The following is a 20,605-nucleotide window of genomic DNA, read 5'->3' as shown; positions in this document are numbered from 1 at the left end:
TTGAGGAATTTTTAGAAACTGCTTTCTTACAGCTTTGTTTAGGAACATGCTTTTCAGGTACATATGTGGTTGAGGAGTTTTCAGGACGTTTCTTTGGATTATTTTTAGAAACTACTTGCTTACAGCTTTTTTAGGAACACGTTTTGTGGTTGAGGAGTTTTTAGGAACTTTCTTTTCATTATTTTTCATCCCATTTTTATCAATGACAAAAAGCTCGTCTCTTAATCCGTTTGCACCTTTGAAATTGTAATCCCTTGCTGTTAAAAATTCATTGCAAAGCGCGTGTGTAAATTTTCTTTGCAGTTCTTTCTTAATCAAAAGAGCTTCTTCTCCAGAAACCAGATTCTCAGCGCAACCCAAAAATGTTTCCGTTAAAATTCCATCATTGCTTGACACAAAATCTATAACAGCCTAATCATTAACAAGAACACTGGTTTAACCCTAACCTTAGAAAATTTGTCTACTTACAAATAATAAGTGCATCCACTATTATGACATTACTTGTACAATTTTGTGTCCGTGGCGTTTAACACCGGCTTCACACAACTCAGTCCTGACTACTCTGTTCAATAATATGAAATATGGATTCAGTTGAGCTTTTGGAATGAAGAGGCCTCCTCTATCTCTAATTTTTATCCCCTCGAAAGTTATTTCGCTTTTTTCTGCGGATGTTTGCCGTATATTTAGTGCGGCTTGGTATAATTTGTTCGATTCCTCCACTTGGTCATCAGATAGGTTTTGAACCTTTCCGGACATGACTCGCCTCTTGCTGGTACGCCATACTTCACCAAGTGTCAAAAGTGATCTCGCATAATCTTTTTCTTCCTGCAACTAAACATAAACCGTGTCAAACCGTGAACCTAGATATTAATTAACAAACTTACGGTGGTTTCTTTTAGTTCCGTAACAGGAAGTTCTTTACGATTATTCTTTTTTAAACACCAAAATTTAAACACTTCCTCTGCGTAGGTGTTAATTAGCGCAAAATAATCATCTTCGTTATACGTCAAGCCCTTTAATATTTCTTGAAAATTTGCGAAATTCTCTCGAACACTTTGATACCATTCGAACGTTGTTTGCGTGCTTTGAAATTTGGAATCTTTGGTGTTACAGTCTCTCCTTGGTTGGTTTTTCTTAATTATTTCCTCAAACTTTGAACTTAAATCACCTACAATGGTATCTAAAAGGGCCCGCTGATAATATTTTACTATGGAGATTAGTTTTTTTAGTTCCCTCTCCAAAAGTATTTATCACAATTGAATTAAAATTATCACTTATTAAATCCATAATAAATTCATTAATTCTGCTACTCCCGTATATCGCCGTTGCCGAAACTTTTTAAGCCTTGTTTAGGATCAAAACATATGCCTGAACCCTGAACTGTCAATCTAGTAGGCGGAGCTATAAGCGGATAGCGCGGAAGGATACTATTATATCCGTTTTCTTGACTGACGTGTTTTCGATTAAGAGTTTAGCGATTACGCAATTGCTCTGCGACAAACTATCATTAACAAATGGCTTGGTCTGACACACTTATCTCTTTATCCACTTATGGTGTTATTTAACGTTAACATTCATGTTGGCAAACTAAGAATATTGTTGAGGTGAGACGAGACGATAGTGTTTACACTGCAAACCAGTTGTGAATGTAGCTATCAGAATATACGGTTAACAGCTGAAGCGTAGACTTCATTTCCTGTTCTTTTCCCCATTAACTGATTTCCATGTGTCCAAGATTTATCCTTATTGGATGTAAAATGTCGTCTGCTTTACTGTATATTCGCTATGCTTGGAATACTGCTTTAATATTTCGTAAATTTTTACTTCAAAAAAGAGAAATAATTCCATATCTAGGTAAATAAGTTTGTACCCGTACAAAAATTTACGGCTGCATTTTGCTGTTAAGTAGATTTTTTTATAATCTGCAATATATTGCAAATAAACTGGAATATTCTGGAATAATACTGGAATAAACTTTGTAGGGTCATTGCAGGCGCGTTTCAGATGCTTTGTTGGATAATTGCAGACGCTATTCAGATACTTTGTAGGATAATTGCAGACGCGTTTCAGATACTTTGTAGGGTAGTTGCAGGTGCGTTTGAGATACTTTGTAGAATAATTGCAGATGCGTTTCAGATACGTCGCAGTATCATTGCAGGTGCATTTCAGATACTTTTCAGGGTCATTGCGGGTTTTCTTATCAATTATTGTGAATCAGTCGCCTTATATACCCTAAATTTCCAAAAATTGTTAAAGAGGCTTACGCTTGAGTTCAAACGTCAACAATAGCTATGTTTAAAATTATTTTAGGAATAAAGTTTCTTAAAACGATTTAACTAGAATTAAGGTAAATTAATGACGATTAAATTAATAAATATCAATTATATTTATTTAAACATTTAAAAATAGCCTCTAAATTGCGTCTCGACTTGGAGAGGTTTATTTTGGATTCCCAACATGTACTCATCCCTTACAAAAATATTAAGCTGTAATTCATCTGCATACACGCTTTTTTTATCGCTACCACGCTGTAATATGTATACATTAAGGCTAAATTTTCTGCAGCTCGAAAAACGGGAAAAATTCACAGCATTTCTAGAACTGCAAATTGACTGCCGTTTTTACATTTTCTGTTTCTTAACTGTTAACTGTCTAGCCTGGCAGAAATATGCAGCGCAATTCTGCAAACGCTATGCAAAAGTAGAAATACCAGCTGCTAGTTTAAAACTGCAATTTTACCACATTTATAGGCATGTTACAGGTCTGCAAAAGTGATTGAAAAGTAGAAATGCAACTGCTAATTTAGAACTGTAATTTGACCACTTTTATAGACATGTTACAGGTCTGCAAAAGTGATAGAAAAGTAGAAATGCAACTGCTAATTTAGAACTGTAATTTGACCATTTTTATAGACATGTTACAGGTCTGCAAAAGTGATAGAAAAGTATATATCCAGCTGCTAATTTAAAACTACAATTTGACCACATTTATAGACATGTTACAGGTCTGAAAGAGTGATGGAAAAGTAGAAATCCAGCTGCTAATTTAAAACTGCAATTTGACTACATTTATAGATATGTTACAGGTCTGCAAAAGTGATGGAAAAGTAGAAATTCAGCTGCCAATTTAAAACTGTAATTTGACCACATTTAGAGCCATATTGCAGGTATTCAAAAGTAGGACATTTTACTTGAATTGAATACCTGCAATATGTCTATAAATGTGGAGTAGTTACAGTTTTTAATTTATATTTAAGCTAGATTTCAACTTTTCCATCACTTTTGCAGACCTGTAACATGTCTTTAAAAATGGTCAAATTACGATTTTAAACTAGCATATAGTATTTCCACTTATCCATAAGTTTTGCAGACCTGAAACATGTCTATAAATATGGTCAAATTACAGTTTTAAATTGGCATCTGGATTTCTACTTTTGCATCACTTTTTCAGGCTTGTAACATGTCTATAAATGTAGTCAAATTACAGTTTTAAACTAGCATCTGGATTTCTACTTTTCCATCACATTTGCAGGCCTGCAACATGTATATAAATGTGGTCAAGTTGCAGTTTTAAACTAGCAGCTGGTATTTCTACTTTTCCATCACTTTTGCAGACCTGTAACATGTCTTTAAAAATGGTCAAATAACAGTTTTAAACTAGCATCTGGTATTTATACTTTTTCATAAGTTTTGCAGACCTGTAACATGTCTATAAATATGGTCAAATTACAGTTTTAAATTGGCAGCTGGATTTCTACTTTTCCATCACTTTTGCAGACCTGTTACATGTCTATAAATATGGTCAAATTACAGTTTTAAATTGGCAGCTGGATTTCTACTTTTCCATCACATTTGCAGGCCTGTAACATGTCTATAAATGTGGTCAAGTTGCAGTTTTAAACTAGCAGCTGGTATTTCTACTTTTTCATCACTTTTGCAGACCTGTACATGTCTATAAATATGGTCAAATTACAGTTTTAAATTGGCAGCTGGATTTCTACTTTTCCATCACATTTGCAGGCCTGTAACATGTCTATAAACGTGGTCAAGTTGCAGTTTTAAACTAGCAGCTGGTATTTCTACTTTTTCATCACTTTTGCAGATCTGTAACATGTCTATAACTGTGGTTAAATTACAGTTTTAAACTAGCAGCTGTTATTTCTACTTTTGCATCGCGTTTGCAGAATCACGCTGCATATTTCTGCCAGTACAGACAATTAACAGTTAATAAACAGAAAATGTAGAAACGGCAGACAATTTGCAGTTCTGGAATTGCTGTGAAATTTTCGCGTTATTCGAGCTGCAGAAAATGTAGCCTTAATGTATACATATTACAGCGTGGTAGCGATAAAAAAGCGCGTATGCAGATGAATTACAGCTTAAAATTTTTGTACGGGCAGACACTCCGTAAAAAATTCAATATCCCCAATATTGGAAATTTATGCTTCTTAAGTTGTAAAGAACTAACTAAGCGCAACTCTAATACCTGGTAAGTGGTAAGTATTATTAATCAAAATATTTAAAATCTAACCATAAATATTATTAAAGAGTTTTAAACAATTTTTTTAATCGGTCATGAATGTGTAAATGTGTTAGAAATTTAGAAACAAATTATATTTAAAGATAGCGAAGTCTATAGCTCTTTAAATAATTAACGCTTCACATCGAAGCTATTACAAAGTGACTTCAGTTGGTGGGATTAGTATATTTTTTAAAACTGAACTAGCATTAATATGCAGTATTGGGGATATTGAATCATACGGGTTTTCAAATTTAATAACTGTTTTAAAATAGTTTTTAAGTAGTAATTAAAATGTGGAAAATTGTAACTTCGAAATGTTGAGAATTGTTCCTGTTACGTGAATTTATTGATTACACAATGCAAATCTTAGTTAAATTAGTTTATTAAGTTAAAGCATGTTACTACTATAAAAGTCGAGGGAGAAGTGAGTTGCCTGATTAAACCAAACCTATTAGCTAACCTCCGTCAGGCCTATACATTGAGCGCAGCACCCCCTAATTTAAGTGTTATGACAAAGTTCAGTTTAGTTCAGTTCATACTAATTTCACTCCCCCTCTTTGACATAACAAGAAAATACATAAACAAATCAATCATTTAGTTTAAGTAAAGTTACACAATTATTAAAGCTAGCCTTTTCTAAAGTTTAGTTAGAATATCAGCAATATTATTTTTCGAATTAACAAATTTTAAATCAAACAGTTCTTGATCAAGAGTTTCTCGCACAAAATGATACCGGATATCGATGTGTTTCGACCGTTGATTTTTCTACACTATTCTTCGAGAAAAATATAGCTGATTGGCTATATTTTTTATAATAAATTGTTGGTTTCTCAATATTAACGTCAAAGTTCTTCAGTTCATCGATAATTGGTCGCAACCACAAGAATTCCTTCGTTGCTTCAGATAACGCGACATATTCAGCTGCCATGGTGGGAGTTGCCACCGACTTTTGTGTTGCAGACCGCCACATTTCTGGTGAAGAGCCAAGCCGTACCACATACCCGCTAACCGATTGTCGTGTATCACGATCTGTCGCTCAATCGCTATCATTATATAATGTTAGTCCAGGATTTTCGTTAGGATAATAGATGATTCCTTTATTAGCTGTTGTCATGACGTATCTCGCGAGTTGGCAAAGTCTACTCCAATGCGTATATCCTGGGTTACTGTTGTATTGGGACAGTGTGATAACCGAGAATAAAATGTCAGGTCGGGTGCGTTGCGCTATAAATAGTAGACATCCTATTAGTTGTCGATAAGGAAAGGACTTCATGCGTGCCTTTTCGTCTTCTTCCGTCGGTGAATCGTGTTTCGTCAATACGACACCAGCCGCCATCGGTAGGCTAACGGGTTCTTCCAGCGTTATCTTAAACTTGTCGCCACGTTGTGAGGCATACGTTGTTTGATGCATTTTCAATGATCCATTTTTACGAAAGTAAAACTCAACTCCTAGAAGTTTACTTATTGGTCCAAGTCTTGTAATGTCGAAACGTTGAGTTATGGTCTTGTAATGTCGAAACGTTGAGTTATGGTCTTGTATATATCGTCCAAAATACTGTCATTTTTCGTCAATACAATGAGATCATCCACGTAGACGAGTACAATTACTTTCATTGGTACATACATAATAGATACAATTGGTTCCTTTTAACTTGCTGTAACCCATGGCTTGGAAACTTTTGTCGAGTTCCATAAACCAGAGTCTACCACTCTGAGGTAATCCGTATAATGAATTAAGGAGTTTCAGGCAATGTGTTGAAGTGTCGGCAACTTCAAATCCAGGTATTTGTTTCATGTAGACGGCGTGCTTCAAATTTCCGTAGAGATAAGCATTTTTCACGTCCATATGACAGTGTTTCCAACCCAGACAAATGACAAATAGTGCGATGAACAACCTGATAAGACTGGTGCGAAAGCGTCATCATAGTCTACGCCTGCTACTTGATTGTAACCCTGGGCTACAAGTCTGGCCCTATATATATTAATCCGTCCTTGATTATCTTCTTGACAGCATATACCCAGCGACATCCAACGATCTTTTCCGTTGCGGGTTTTCCTACGAGTTTTGTGACGTTCCTTTCTGCCAGAGTATCAACTTCCTTTTTCATCGCTTACCTCCATTCCTTCGATTGTGGTGACTTGGTCGCTTGCTCGTACGTTTCAAACACTATTATATCACAGAAATGTGCTTGACCAAAATCTTCCTCTTGTGATTTTGATTTGTCCAGTGCTGTATCCTGATGTACTTTCTGCGCTGCAGGATACTTTTTCATTTAGGACCTCGAACGTACTCGTTGTCCATCTGGATTATAATAATAGATATCGTGCTCTCCTTTCGTTTTTCCCGCTTGCGTTATTTGGACTTCCCTTCTCCACCCTCCTGGTAAGTGCTGAACTTCAGCGATTACTTTATCAGATACTCTATCCTTTTCTTGACATGGAATAGTCTCTTTGGTCAGGTCTGCTGATGCTTCCGAAAAGTCCTTAATATCTTGATCTTCTGACGAAGTCTCTTCATCTGTTCCCTGCATGTTCTTGGTCGCAAAACGTCGATGGTTTCGGTTATTATCCAAGTGATATTTTCATAATGATCCGATGGATGCCACTTAAAATGTGTAACTCCAGGCATCCTTTTGTCAACTTTTACGTGTCTATTTTCCACTACGTTCTTCTCATCAGGATACCTGATTCTCAGACCTTTAGTTTTCATGGCATAACCCACAACAACTCCAACTTTAGCTCGTCTCTCTATTTTGCTCTTTCGTCGGGGATACGGAATGTGAACGTAGGCTATGCTTCCGATGCGTCTTAAATGTGTTGCTTTAGGTTTGCGTCCCATCCACAATTCGAGAGGAACTTTATCGCCGAGTTTTGCATGTTTGGAATGATTCTTCATGTTACGTCTACTCCACATAAAAAACTATCACTGTATAGAGTAGGAAAAAACTAGAATGTATATAGTAAAAAAACCAATGTATCAGCCAACTATAAATACTGTAGACGAAAGGCGATAAGGGGGATTCGGAAAGCCGACACGAACGATAACAGTTTTACCATAATTTGTAATTAGATTTTAATCAGTTGTATCGAATAAACATTAAGTGTATCAACCGGCAGTTAATTACATTATTCGGGAACACAACAGAATGTCGACGGACGCGAGATCTTGAGGACTTTGAACGCGTACGACATTACCGTGTGAAGTTAGTCAAGACAACCCGCACTCGCGTAAAACTACGTTCCGCGATGGCAGCAATCGGACGTTTAAATATCTTCGACAGTCACAATGAATCCTGGGAGCAATACGCTGAACGCCTGACCGCGTACTTCGTTGCAAACGCTATAGAAGACGTCGGAACAAGGAAAGCCGTTCTCCAGACGATACTTATTCCCGACACGTATAAGCTTTTACGGGACCGGATACGGCCTGCGACGGTACAGGACAAGACCTACGACGAGCTGGTAGGCGTTTTACATAAATATTTTAATCCCACACCTTTGCGGTGCATTGCCCGGCTACGATTCCATCGAAGATACCGTAAAGTCGACGAGTCAGTGGAAGCGTATATCGCCGATTTCCAGAACCTCACAGAGCACTGCAAATTTGACTAAAGGGACGAAATGATTGTTGACCAAATCATTTTTGGGATCGGAAACGATCCAATGCAACAACGTCTCATAGCTGAAGAAGAAGAGAAGAAGACAATCACCCTGACGCCCGCTACTACACTAGCAGTGGGGTGGCGAAGCGGTTAGCGCTTTCGCCTCGCAGCAAGAGGATCCCGGGTTCGATCCCGGACTGTGGCACCGGGTGAAAATCTGGGAACAAATCCTTCTGCTTAGAGTTTGCAAGTTCTCTCCCCGCTTGTTCAAAGGAGTTTTCCTCCGCGGTCTAACCCGGTTTCTCCTTTCCATCAAAAACTTGCAGAGGTTAACGGTAATAGTTAGTATAGGGCGCTGTTGGTTAGCTGTGGCATAGGAGCTAGCCACCAACCCTCTATGCAATGTAAAGGGACCCACCTGTAAACAAGCCACAGGCTTAGTGTGGACATCCCTTCTTAGACAAAGCCTAGACTATTATTGGCAATGGAGAACTCGAAACGGAGCATTGGCGAAATTAGATCCGAGGACACGGCTAAGGCATCCCAGATTAACGCCATCCATACCACGAAAGGGGCACGACCAACGAGGGATTGGCATTCTCAAAAGGAACAAAAAGGAAATCGACGGTCAGCAAAGAAGACCGATAACAAGAAGCGGTGGGACACCAGACCAACTCCTGATCTCAGCAAGTGTATAAGATGTGCAAGTCCTGACCACTACACCCGGAACTGTCCTTACGCCAATGCAAAATGCTCGAAATGTGATCGGATCGGACACCTGGCCCGGGCGTGTTTACATCCACCGGATAAACCGGTAACGAGGCACAATCCAAGGAAATCGCATCAAGCTAACTTTGTTCAGACGGGAAACCATGATGAGTCAGTCCAGATTCACCATTTCTCCGAATATGATGTAGACGTTTGCCAGATCCGGGAGCGACCGGGAAATTCAGGTCAAGTGGCACACATTAGAGAGGCCAAATCTCTAAATCTTGGAACAGACCAGCAAAAATCATCCTGGACTGTCAACGTCGTGCAAAACAGGATCGGAAACAGAGAGGAAGTACCACCACCCGTCACCATAACCCTGGGCGTTAATGGGACGGACGTCACGTTTCAAGTCGATAATGGCTCGGGACACACCATGATAACCCAGACAGAGTTTCAGCGACTTGTTCCTACCACTCAAGTCACACAGTTTTCCCGAAAACTGGAGTCGTACACAGGGAACGAAGTGAAAGTTGTTGGAATAACAGAAGTCCGAGTCAAGTATGGCGTGCAAGAGGAGACGCTCCCGATGCTGATTGTGGACACGAATGGACCGAATCTCTGTGGCCGAAAATGGCTCTTTCGAAGCTAAACATACTTCCATCCGTCCGATCACCTCGCAGAATGCCAATTCACGCAATCCAGGACGAGCCAAATATAGAGAGGATACTCGAGAAACATTCCGAGCTCTTCACACCTGGGCTGGGGAAAGTCAAGAATATCGAAGCCCATCTGCACATAAAACCAGAAGCGAAGCCGAAGTTTTGTAAAGCACGCACAATCCCATACGCTCGCAAAGACGCCGTCGAAAAAGAACTTCGTCGGATGGAAGCAGAAGGAATCATCGAGAAGATAGATTACTCAGCATATGCATCTCCGATTGTAACCGTTCAAAAACCAAACGGCGGGATAAGAATCTGCGCGGACTTCAAATCTACTCTCAACCCGATGCTGAATATCGACACGTACCCGCTCCCAAGGGCCGAAGAGATATTCGCTACGCTGGCTGGTTGCCGATTCTTTTCCAAGCTAGATCTGAAGGAGGCGTATAATCAGATACAGTTAGACGAGGAATCCAGAAAATACGCAGTGATAAACACCACACTGGGATTATTCCGCTTCAACCGCCTCCCATTTGGCGTAGCCTCGGCGTCGGCCATCTTCCAACGCATCATGGAGACCATATTCAATGACATCCATCAAGTCACGCCGTTCCAAGATGAAACGCTCATAGGCGGGCGTGACAAACAAGAACACCTCAGAGTCCTGGACCAAGTCCTTCAAAAACTAAGGGACTTTGGCCTCAAACTGAAGAAAGAGAAATGTCAATTCCTCAAGACTGAAATTGAATTCCTCGGACATACTCTCGACGAATACGGTATTCACCCACAAAATCAGAAGATGACCGCCATAATGGACGCGCCTACTCCGCGTAACGTGGAAACATTTAGGTCATTTCTCGGACTACTAAATTACTACGCACGATTCATACCGAAGAACGCCACACGACTGGCTCCGCACCATGGATCTGGAGTGAACGGGAAGCCACCGCATTCCACGAAGCAAAGGAAGCCATCAGATCGTCCGGCGTGTTAGTCCAGTATGACGTAGAAAAAGAAATTACCATAGCATCCGATGCCTCTCCAACAGGAATCGGGGCGGTCATTTTGCACGTCATCAACGGCGTTGAGAGGCCCATCGCTTTCGCGTCGCGGAGTCTGACAGCGGCCGAAAGAAACTATTCTCAGCTAGACAGAGAGGGGTTAGCCGTGATATACGCAGTAAAGAAATTCAAGGACTACGTCTACGGAAAAAGATTTATCATATACACGGACCACCAGCCTCTCATCACGCTCTTCGGTGCCAATAAACCAGTACCTCCTATGGCGGCAGCAAGGATTCAAAGATGGTCATTGATCATGGCAGCATATTCGTATGAGATACGATTCCGGAAAGGCTCAGCCAATGCAAATGCTGATGCCCTAAGTCGGTTACCTCTGCCCATTGGGAATATCACGGACACTCCAGCACCAGTGGAATAATTTCGCCCTCAGAGATACCACGATCAACGGCCCGGTCACGGCTGAAGAACTGGCCGAATCCACAGTTGCTGATCAGACGCTTGTTACCCTACGAGGCTATATGACCCTCGGATGGCCGAGATCCAAAGCTTCGTCAGAACTGGAATCCTTCCGGAAACGCAAGAACGATCTCTCAACCTTCTGAGATATCATCCTAATGGGAAATAGAGTTGTCATTCCCCAGGCGATGCGAAAGAAGTTCCTTCAAGAACTACACAGTTCCCATCAGGGTATTTTGGCCATGAAGACAGTTGCGAGATCCCGGTTCTGGTGGCCCCAAATTAACAAAGATATAGAAGATCTCTCGAAATCATGCGCTTCTTGTCAGCGTCACGCCAGCATGCCCGCAACTCACTATCATCCGTGGCCGCCACCTTGCACGCTTTATTGCGCTAGCGTCATTTTTAAAACACCGATGACCGGAGAAAAACTATGACGACAGATCTCACCGGTAAACGTTTTCCAAAATCCGCTGTCATTTTGGGGAGCTCTGCTGGACGCAGCCCAGACCAGTGAAAGGTCTGATCGTAATCGGATTATAGCTTCGTGTTTTCATGCTTTTTATGGTGCGCATTTACTTTCAGTGTGTGTAGCCACAAATAAGCTGGTATGTTATCGATTGGGCGTGTTATCAAAACAGCATTGTCAAAAACGGCATTTTCATAAACGCGTTTGCCATTATAGCCATTTCTCGTTTTAGCGCATTTTGATTACAGCGTTTATATCTTGAGCGTACGAAAGTACGCCTTTTCCAAAATATTGTTGTTTATCTTCATTAACTTCCCAAAATAATATGCCTTTTCCAAAAAATTATATTTTATATTTACTTCCGATATAACATTACTCCTTTTTGCATAATATTGTTCTTTGTCCTATATACTTAATATAATAGATATTTCCCTTCCTATCAATCACAGTTTGGGCGGAAACAGCAACCGCTGTTTTGGGAAATAGCGCTGTATTGAGAAACGCGGAAACAGCAACCGCGGTTTTGCAAACCGCTGTTTTAGGAACCGCTTTATTCCAAAACGCTCTTTTGAAAACCGCTCAACCACCCGTGAACCAAATAAGCTTTGGTGTTATGTAACGTTAACAGTCATGTTGACAAACTAAGAAAATCGTTAAGGTGAAACGAGAGGATAGTGTTTACATGGCAACCCTGTTGTGAATATGGCTTTGAACATAGAGGGTATACAGTTGAGGAGTAGACAATTGGGCCTTTACAAAAACGTAAAGGTAATATCCCCCCAAAGTTTAGCTCTTCATTTCCCGTTTTTCCCCCATCGGATGATTTTAATGTGTACAAGTATATCCTTATTGGATGTAAAATGTCGTCTGATTTACAGTATATTTGCTATGCTTTGTATACTGCTTTAATATTTCATAAATTTTAACTTCAGTATTTGTTCTTAAAAAAAGAAACATTTCCATATCTGGGTAAGTAAGTTTGTAAGTAGTCCTCCTCGGAGAGGTAATATTTTGGTTTTCCCAACTTGTTCATTTTGTAACGCGTGGTTTTATTTTCTATTGAAAATTTCCCTCGCATCTTACTGAGCTTCTATGAATAGGAGATATTTTCGCTTTATGCACGACCCCTCCATTTTGTCCATAGCTCAAAGGCTGCGTATCTCGAGGGGTGCTACCTAAAACGATGTTAGGTGAGTTTACAATTTCACGGCCGCGTTGACGGCTTGTCACGGCTGTGACAACAGAGATATGGAATGCCTCCAATCTTTAATTGACTTAATATACTCCAAACTAACTTTGCACCAAGTTTCACGCTTTCTTGAAAAAGTGCACGATTTGGTTGAAAATCGACAGTTATCCTCCAGACTAATTGCTGAAATATAACATTGAATATGTTCATATATTTATTCTTCATGAATGGAGGAAATTAAACTCTTAGCCTTATCTTACAATTTCTTTGTTTATCTTTAGCAAAATCATGTACATCCTTTTCTTCTTGTTCTTTTGTTACGTGCAACCAAATTTCTTTCATTGAATTCTTTATTTCGGCCTCTTTGTCATTGTTTGAGGGTAGGTCTTTTAATAGGTTTTCTAATTCTGCTTTGAAATCAGTATTTATTATGCTTGTAACGTCAGTCATTTCTTTACTCTTTTTCTCGGATAAATTTAATTTTAATTTGTCAAACTTCTCCGCAAGTTTAGAGTTGACTTGAAACAATCTACGTTTTCTAGCTTACTCTTTTCTTCGACGTATTTTTCATGTCCTCGGAGATAAATATTTTAGTTTGTGTTTTGCAGTTGGTGAAGACTTCTCCTTCACACCCTCATTTCGAACAGCATGTAAACTTTGGACCTTTTTCATACTTAATGTTCTACAATAACGGGAATGATAACTGCAAGCACTGCATCGATTGTTGCCTGATTGCAGTTCCGCAATAGGATCATTTTTTGGGGGCTTAAACCAGACTAAGCACACAGCAGAAAGGCAGTGCTCCAAAGGGTAGGATAACTTCACTACTGTTAGAGGACTGAATAGTAATTGATTTTAAATATTTAATTGAGTCTTCAGTCAAACCCGGGCACTATACCATGATAAATTTTCATGTCTAAAATTGAGTAATTATGTTTAAAAATTAAACACGACTTGTGAAAATCATTTTAAAATTATTAAGCAAGAAATGCTAAAATTTTTAATACAGATGAATATAAATTGAACAACGCTACACCCACTTGAGAAGAGTATATAAACGGAGGAGTAAAAATAGAAAACTTCATCAAATTTTGAATCCCGATCAAGAAAGATCTGGTAATTTAATGCTTTGTATATCGAGTATTTCTAAGTTAGCTAGTTTTAAACAGTTTAATGGCTTTTTAAGAGCGTATATTCGCTCATTTTCAATCAAATTTAATTAGAGTTAACGGTGGTTTGAGAGGAGAAGATATTGTTCTTTATGCCGAGATAAAAGAATCTGGTGCTATTTTTGTTATTCCATTGAATGTATGGACAATTTTGATGAGAAACGAAACCCTCATTCTCGCTCCTTATAACGAAAATAAGGAATATTCGGTTGTTTTTTTGCGAACTCATCCAGAATACTTTGAAAAAATGCTTGTAGATTTTAAATTGAAAATAGAAAAAGATGGAGTTCATTTTAGACATGAAGTTCTTCCTGTGTCTCAGAAAAACGGGATTTCGAACCATGTAAAAGACTTCTTCATTGACAGAAAATGTATGGAAGATTTGTTTGGTTTTCGAGAATTAATTAACAATCACATCACACATGTCGATTTTATTTTTTTTTATTTTCTATTGAACTACATACAACACACCATGCCTGATTTTATAAATAATACAGCCGTATCTTGTACATTGATTGTTTTTACAAAATACGATCGTTTTACTTCTACATACTGTCACCCTGATGTGGCTCACATCGTTGCAGTAAACACACATCAAAACGTCGCCCGTTTTGGGCACTCGGCAATGCCCAATTTGGGCTAGTTGTAGACACTGCAAAGATAAAAAACTTTTGATCCAATTGCTTTAACTTGGACTAGAAATATATCTTAAGCTAAATCTATTTAACCACTGAACTAACACGAGAGTTTAAATTAAAGTGTTCGGAAAGTTAAAAATAGACTGTACTCAGGTCTTATAGGTGTTTGCGCTTCTGTATCAGCTCTATCAGCTCTCTGAAGGTCCCTTAACTCTTCCGGCCCATTAAACTCCTCAAATCTGTCCTCGCTAAATTATCAATAGTATCGCAATCAGTTATAGATTTAATTGTAGAGATAAAGCAATCAATATACAATAGGGGGGACGCCCGAGATAAATTCTCCACAAACTCTCGAAGAATTTCGTCTCCTCGCAGAATGGGATGTACAATCTGCGTTCTCCGCCTAATGTAGAAAAAAATGGTGTTTGTCATCTTATAGCTGTATTATTTTAAAACTTAAAATTTCTTTACTCACAAAGAGATTGATTGGGTGGAAGAGCTAATAATGAAATAAATAAATTATAATCAAATATAGGGATATTTCTTAAAATAATTAGTCATAGATAATAATAAACCGTACACCTTCAGTACATAAGTTATCTCCTTACAAGATTTAGGAAATAATTGTTAGAAATATTTTAAACTTACCATTCATTTGATTGAATATTAGACATTTTTATTTATTTCAGATTTGGTAAATATACTGTAACCATCTTAACTCAAAAATCAAATTAAATTTTCGATTAATCTGTAAATTAATAGTGAAATACCTTAAATGAACATTATAAAGATATTACTAGCCCTTTAAACTTAAACCTATCCCTTTAAAAGAAACTGAAAAGAAATTGTTTCGTACAATAGATGAGGAACTAGCCCCTCAATGTTGACACAGAACGTTCTAGAACTATCCTATACCCCTATATCCATAGTGCAAAATGAAATACCTAGCAACGAAAACTCTTTCCAAGAACCCAGAGAAATGTCACGCTGATTTAGACCCCAAGCAACAAGACCTTGAGTCACTATCCTGGTACCTGGCCCGAGAAACTTCTAGAACATTTTTTTAACCCTTAAACTGACCAATACGTATTGGATCCCAAAACAAAAAGTTTTGCCTATTCGCTGTTAACATGAATCCGCCCGGCTACGTCATAAATATGGTCCACTATTCGGTAAACCGAAGTCAATCAACAAATGTCATTGTCCCAGAGATCCTTGCGAGAAACTAGAAGTTATATATACGAAGTCCCTCCTGTCCCACCCTCAGTCGATAGCTGAAACCCTTAACGAAACCCTGTCGGCTCACCCTTAAGAAACCCTTAGAAGTCCAGAGTATTATTTTACATCGAAGATTTTATTTTATTCATTTTGATACCTTTATTTTTCATCAATTTGAATCCCTAATTTTTGGAAGAGAATCGGTGATTTTTTTATTCATTTTGATACCTTTATTTTTCGTCAATTTGAATCCTTAATTTTTCGGAAAAGAAACTCGGGGACATTTTTTTTAACCCTTAAGTTGAAGAAGAGAAGGAACGCGAGTGCGCGAGATATTAAAAGAAAAAAAAAGAATAATAATTAACCCTTAAATCGCGAGAAAAGAAAAAAATCATAATTATCTCTTAACTCGAGAAAGAAGAAAAAAGAACCCTTAACCCTTTAGAAGAATATGGAAGAGGAGCAACTTGTCGTAAGAAATTAAAAACTTGAAACTATTTTGTTAAACTGACTTGAAACTATGGTTAAAGAACTTAGATTATGGTTAACGGATTGATTCATTTTTTTTTAAATCTTAATTTTCTATTTTTGAATATTATTGTTTTTATTGCATAACTGCACGATTTTAACCCAAACACCCCTAAAATTTAAATTTGAAACTAAAAGGAGACATTCCATAGAGGTTATAAATTGAAAACCCCCCTTTTGATTTTTGTCGAATTTTTTATTTTGACTCCCATAAAAGTGTGTGAAAATTTATGAATAAGATTGAATATTATGTTGAATATTAAAATTTGGATTAGAATCTATTTTGACTCTCAATTGACACATACCATCAAACGCGGTCACTTTTGATTCAGAAATTTTATGAGCCCCTCGTTCCCGTTAAAAGGCCTTAACTCTCCACAACTGACTGCATTCTAACATCTTGTCTCGCGTTAGCGAGGTTGAATCATAAGTGAAAAGAGGTAGGTGTTTTGTCTTGCATCTTCACCCCTTTAGTAAGACGTAGAACACCCAACCCCACCCCCATAAACAATAAGTGAAAAAAGGCAGATTAAGAAAAGGCTTATAATACTAGAAAAATAATTTGTGATGAAATATACTGATTTTCTTTAGCTTATATTCCTTTTGAAAAACCCTAAGGTATAATAAAATACTAGTTCTAACTTAAATTACCTGGAGTTATTTCAGTTATTGCGAAATTTTACTATAGTAAAAACGAATCCACCCCTTGACACAAGAAAAGGCGGTTGGTTTTATGCAGAATACCAAATTAAAGAATTTATTTTGATAGCTGAGAAGGTAAAAAAAATTTATTTGACCCTTGACATAAGAAAAGGCGGTTGATTTTATGGGGAATAATAATTTAAAGAATTGATTTTGAAAGCTGACAAAGAAAAATATTTTATAAAAAGTAATTACAATGTTGCAGTTATAATAAAGTTTTTATCATATTTTATATTCCAATTAAACTAAAAATATATATAATTTAACGCTGGTTTAGCGAACTATTTTAATAATATATAATTTAACACGGGTTTAGCGAAGTATTTTAATAATATCTTTTGATTACAGATTTATACGAAAAAAAAAATACTTTTAATGGATTTAAATCTAAACCAACCGCTAACATTGACAGCTTTAGCCATGGACTATATCGAATCAAATAAAATCACGCATTACGGTTATTCGCAAGAAGACGCTTTAAATATCCTTAAGAAGTTTGGTTTACAGAATGCAAAAACACTCACTGTGGCTTTCGAATTCATTCTCCAGAGCGGTAGAGTAAGTAATGTTGATATATTGAGAATTATATTATAAACTACTTGAACAACTTTTTTAAATCTCGTCTCTTTTACAGAGCTTTCGCCATAAAAGTTCCGTGGCGCGTTGAAATTCCTGTTTGGAGATATTGAAACTCTTACGTATATGGTAAACCAAACTTCTTAATTGTATTAATCTAGTCTATTGTGTTCCAAAAAACGCTAAGACGAACGTTAAATTAATTAAGAAGTTTGGTTTACAGAATGCAAAAACACTCACCGTGGCTTTGGAATTCAATCTCCAGCGCGGTAGAGCAAGTAATGTTATTGAGAATTATATTATAGACTAGTTGAACAACTTTTTTTCCCTCTCTCACTCTTATACAGCGCGTTCGCCCTACACCTCCGTGGCGCGCTAAACTGGTTTGGATTACTTTCGCTTTCTCTCCGAAGTTGACCGAGAGAGCGCGTGGGAGGAAATTTCGAACGGTTTAAAAGAAAATTCTTGAAACCATGTATAAATTATCAATAAAAAAATGTTTTATTTTTACTAAATTACGTATTTGATTTCGGTACAGAGTAAAAATTCATACGGGTGACATATTTATAATACTCGTGACTTAAACAAAATAACGAATCGGCTAACCAATACGGTAACAAAGTTACTTTATTTAATATCTCGTAGATGATGTGACAAATAAATAATAATGGCGAAAAAAATACTAGTAGAAAATATATATCGTTTATTAGCAAGGCTATTACGAATGATATAGGGATAGTAATTGGCATTAACAATACCAAAAACACCACGATAGGATACTTTGACGGTGTGTTTAAAAGCATAATTACTATAATACCTACGGATATTAATACATGCTCAAAACAAAAATCAATTGGAGCATCTGGTGAACCTTTCATCTTGTCCTGTTTTATCGATGAAATGAGGCTTTTCACCAAAATCCGTCACTTATAGTCAGGAAAAATATCTACCCCGGGGAGGTGGGCTCGCTAACACGACACTTGTTTACTTTGGGGGCGTGGTTGTTTACTTTACTCTTAAATTACAGGGTTTAACTTGGGAAATAACTTTGGAATTTTCTTAGGGAATAACTTTGGAATTTTCTTAGGGAAATAACTTTGGAATTTTCTTAAGAAATATCTTTGGAATTTTCTTGGGAAAACTTTGGAATTTTCTTGGGAAATAACTTTGGAACTTTCTTTAGAAATAACTTTGGAATTTTCTTTAGAAATAACTTTGAAATTTTCTTAAATATCTTGGGAATTTTCTTGGAAAATATCTTTGGAATTTTCTTGGGAAATATCTTTGCAATATCTTTGGAATTTTCTTGGGAAATATCTTTGGAATAACTTTGGAATTTTCTTGGCAAATATAGGGAAGATTATGGGGTAAATTATTTTAACCCTCTAGAAACGAGCATAGTTCTCACATGCAGAACCATATCCCAATGCAGGGAGTTCAATTCTTATATGCTGAACAACACCCCTTATAGCGCGGGCAGTTCTCGCATGCAGTGCGAAACTGCTTACAAAGTCAGACATTTAATCGACTTAAAAACATCCGAAAACGGCAGAAAGTTATAACCTTGAGCAAATGTATAGGGTACTAAGTGGGTTTTGGAGGCTTCAATGGTCAACAGATGTTGTTGTTAAGTTTAATAATACATTTTCACTTAAAGTTTTTTGCCGTTTCTAAGCGATACCACTTGGTATAGCTTAGAAACGCCAATCAGTGACTGCAAAAACGAGGCTCGGAGAGACCAAATTATCCAGGAGTCAAGGGGGGGTTGGATGTTGCGAGGAGCCCCGCGGGCCTATCACTCCTATAAAACTCTATATCTTTGAACCTGTCCCGTGTTACCCTATAATTTCATGAAAGGTCCTATAATCTGCTATATATTTTTGACTTAGTTGAAGTTATTCTACTAGATCCATAAATAGTAATTTCGTGTGGAAGACTTGAAAATAACGTCATACGAAAGAAAAGAACTAAATTTCGTGCATAACATCATGGAGCAATTAGTTGAAAGATATGGACTCATTCATATGAGGATTTTTTCTCATATATTTTCCTATTAAAACACACAAGAGAGTAAGGGTGTCGGTATAAACCCAAAAATTTTACCCCCCTTCCTCCCCCCTTTCAGGGGGGGGGTAAAATTTTTGGGTTTATACCGACACCCCTGGGGTTGGGGGGGGAATTGGGGGGGGGGGTTGATGACGTCACGTGATGGTGTTGGGGGAGGAGAGGGGGGGAATTGAGGGGGAGATGGGGGGGTTAATTGATGACGTCACGTGATGTTGTTGGCTGGAGATTTGAATTGTTGAGCCACCTGGTGGTGGTTTTCTTGATGACGTCACGTGGCTGATACCTGTAGGGATAGGCTTATGCTATGGTTGATCCTGTAAGATAGGCTTATTATTATTATGAATCAGATTTTAAACCAAAAAAACATTTAATTAGCGTGATAATAACATACATAATTAAGTTAAATTAATAATAAATTGGTTAAATATTTAAAAAAAACCTCCTTAAACTTGATTCAAGCCGTATCTGAAGATGTTTTTTTCTATACCGGACTAATAAAGCGCCGTTGGTAGGAAGTCGAACCCTGGAATGGAAACTCAAATGTTGTTGAAACAACACAGAGCTGGACGCATTACCACCAGGCAACCACACGGTTTGTTAATAAGCTCCTTTTACACTTTTTTAGTCGCCGTATATGATTTTGATACTGTTTAGCAATTTTCATATCGTTACTTTTTCGATTTGCGGTAAAAGCTTTTAGGAAAGCTTTCGTACTTTTCTTCTTACTTCTATGAATAAGATAGAGGGCGCTATACTGCCCGCATACGCTACTTTCTAACCTCTGAAGTTGTCGATTACCAAAAGTCCATTTTCTGCAGTTTAAAGATAAAAATCTTCTTATACTAGGCAGAAATGGTGGCAAACCGTAGCTATCGAAATAATAGCCTACACGAGCTCCGTCTATAAATACCGATACCCAGTGAGACCCCTTTTCATAGTGCTGATCTAAATTTATAATTAACGATGAGGGATATCTGGTAACCTTAGGTAACCTATTTGACGCGAAAACACCCAAAAAGTTGGGCGTATCTGATAAAGCGAGAATCAAGTCTACGGTGGTGGTTGCTGACATTTTAAT

At 37.6% G+C, this 20,605-nt stretch overlaps 1 protein-coding gene and 2 long non-coding RNA genes across 3 annotated transcripts; 2 read left to right on the top strand and 1 right to left on the bottom strand.

Annotated features, from left to right (window-relative positions):
• Positions 1 to 7,767: 7,767 nt before the first annotated feature.
• Positions 7,768 to 8,277, top strand: LOC149596216 (uncharacterized). Its single transcript, XM_089861314.1, has 2 exons — positions 7,768 to 8,072; positions 8,136 to 8,277. Exons 1-2 carry the CDS (start codon positions 7,768 to 7,770, stop codon positions 8,275 to 8,277), a joined length of 447 nt encoding a protein of 148 aa, XP_089717440.1.
• Positions 8,278 to 14,240: 5,963 nt separating this feature from the next.
• On the bottom strand, positions 14,241 to 17,103 carry LOC149596215 (uncharacterized). The gene is made up of 3 exons (XR_016379401.1): positions 14,750 to 17,103; positions 14,586 to 14,684; positions 14,241 to 14,450 (listed from the first exon to the last, which is right to left on the bottom strand). It is a non-coding gene; the product is annotated as an uncharacterized LOC149596215 (long non-coding RNA).
• A 36-nt stretch (positions 17,104 to 17,139) lies between these two features.
• Positions 17,140 to 17,551, top strand: LOC149596214 (uncharacterized). The gene is made up of 2 exons (XR_016379345.1): positions 17,140 to 17,442; positions 17,519 to 17,551. It is a non-coding gene; the product is annotated as an uncharacterized LOC149596214 (long non-coding RNA).
• The last annotated feature ends 3,054 nt before the right edge of the window (positions 17,552 to 20,605 follow it).

The sequence above is a fragment of the Phalangium opilio genome, unplaced genomic scaffold, assembly GCF_054372755.1.
Source record: "Phalangium opilio isolate 3A_F unplaced genomic scaffold, DU_Popi_V2 ptg000390l_1, whole genome shotgun sequence".
NCBI lineage: Eukaryota > Metazoa > Arthropoda > Arachnida > Opiliones > Phalangiidae > Phalangium > Phalangium opilio.
Note: the sequence above shows the minus strand (reverse complement) of the source record. Positions and strands in the feature narration are given on the sequence as shown.

Coding starts and splice junctions, on each gene's coding strand:
- LOC149596216 (XM_089861314.1), top strand. CDS start 7,768: ATGGCAGCAATCGGACGTTTAAATATCTTCGACAGTCACAATGAATCC. Junction 8,073..8,135: donor AGATACCGTAAAGTCGACGA/GTCAGTGGAAGC, acceptor ATTTGACTAAAG/GGACGAAATGATTGTTGACC.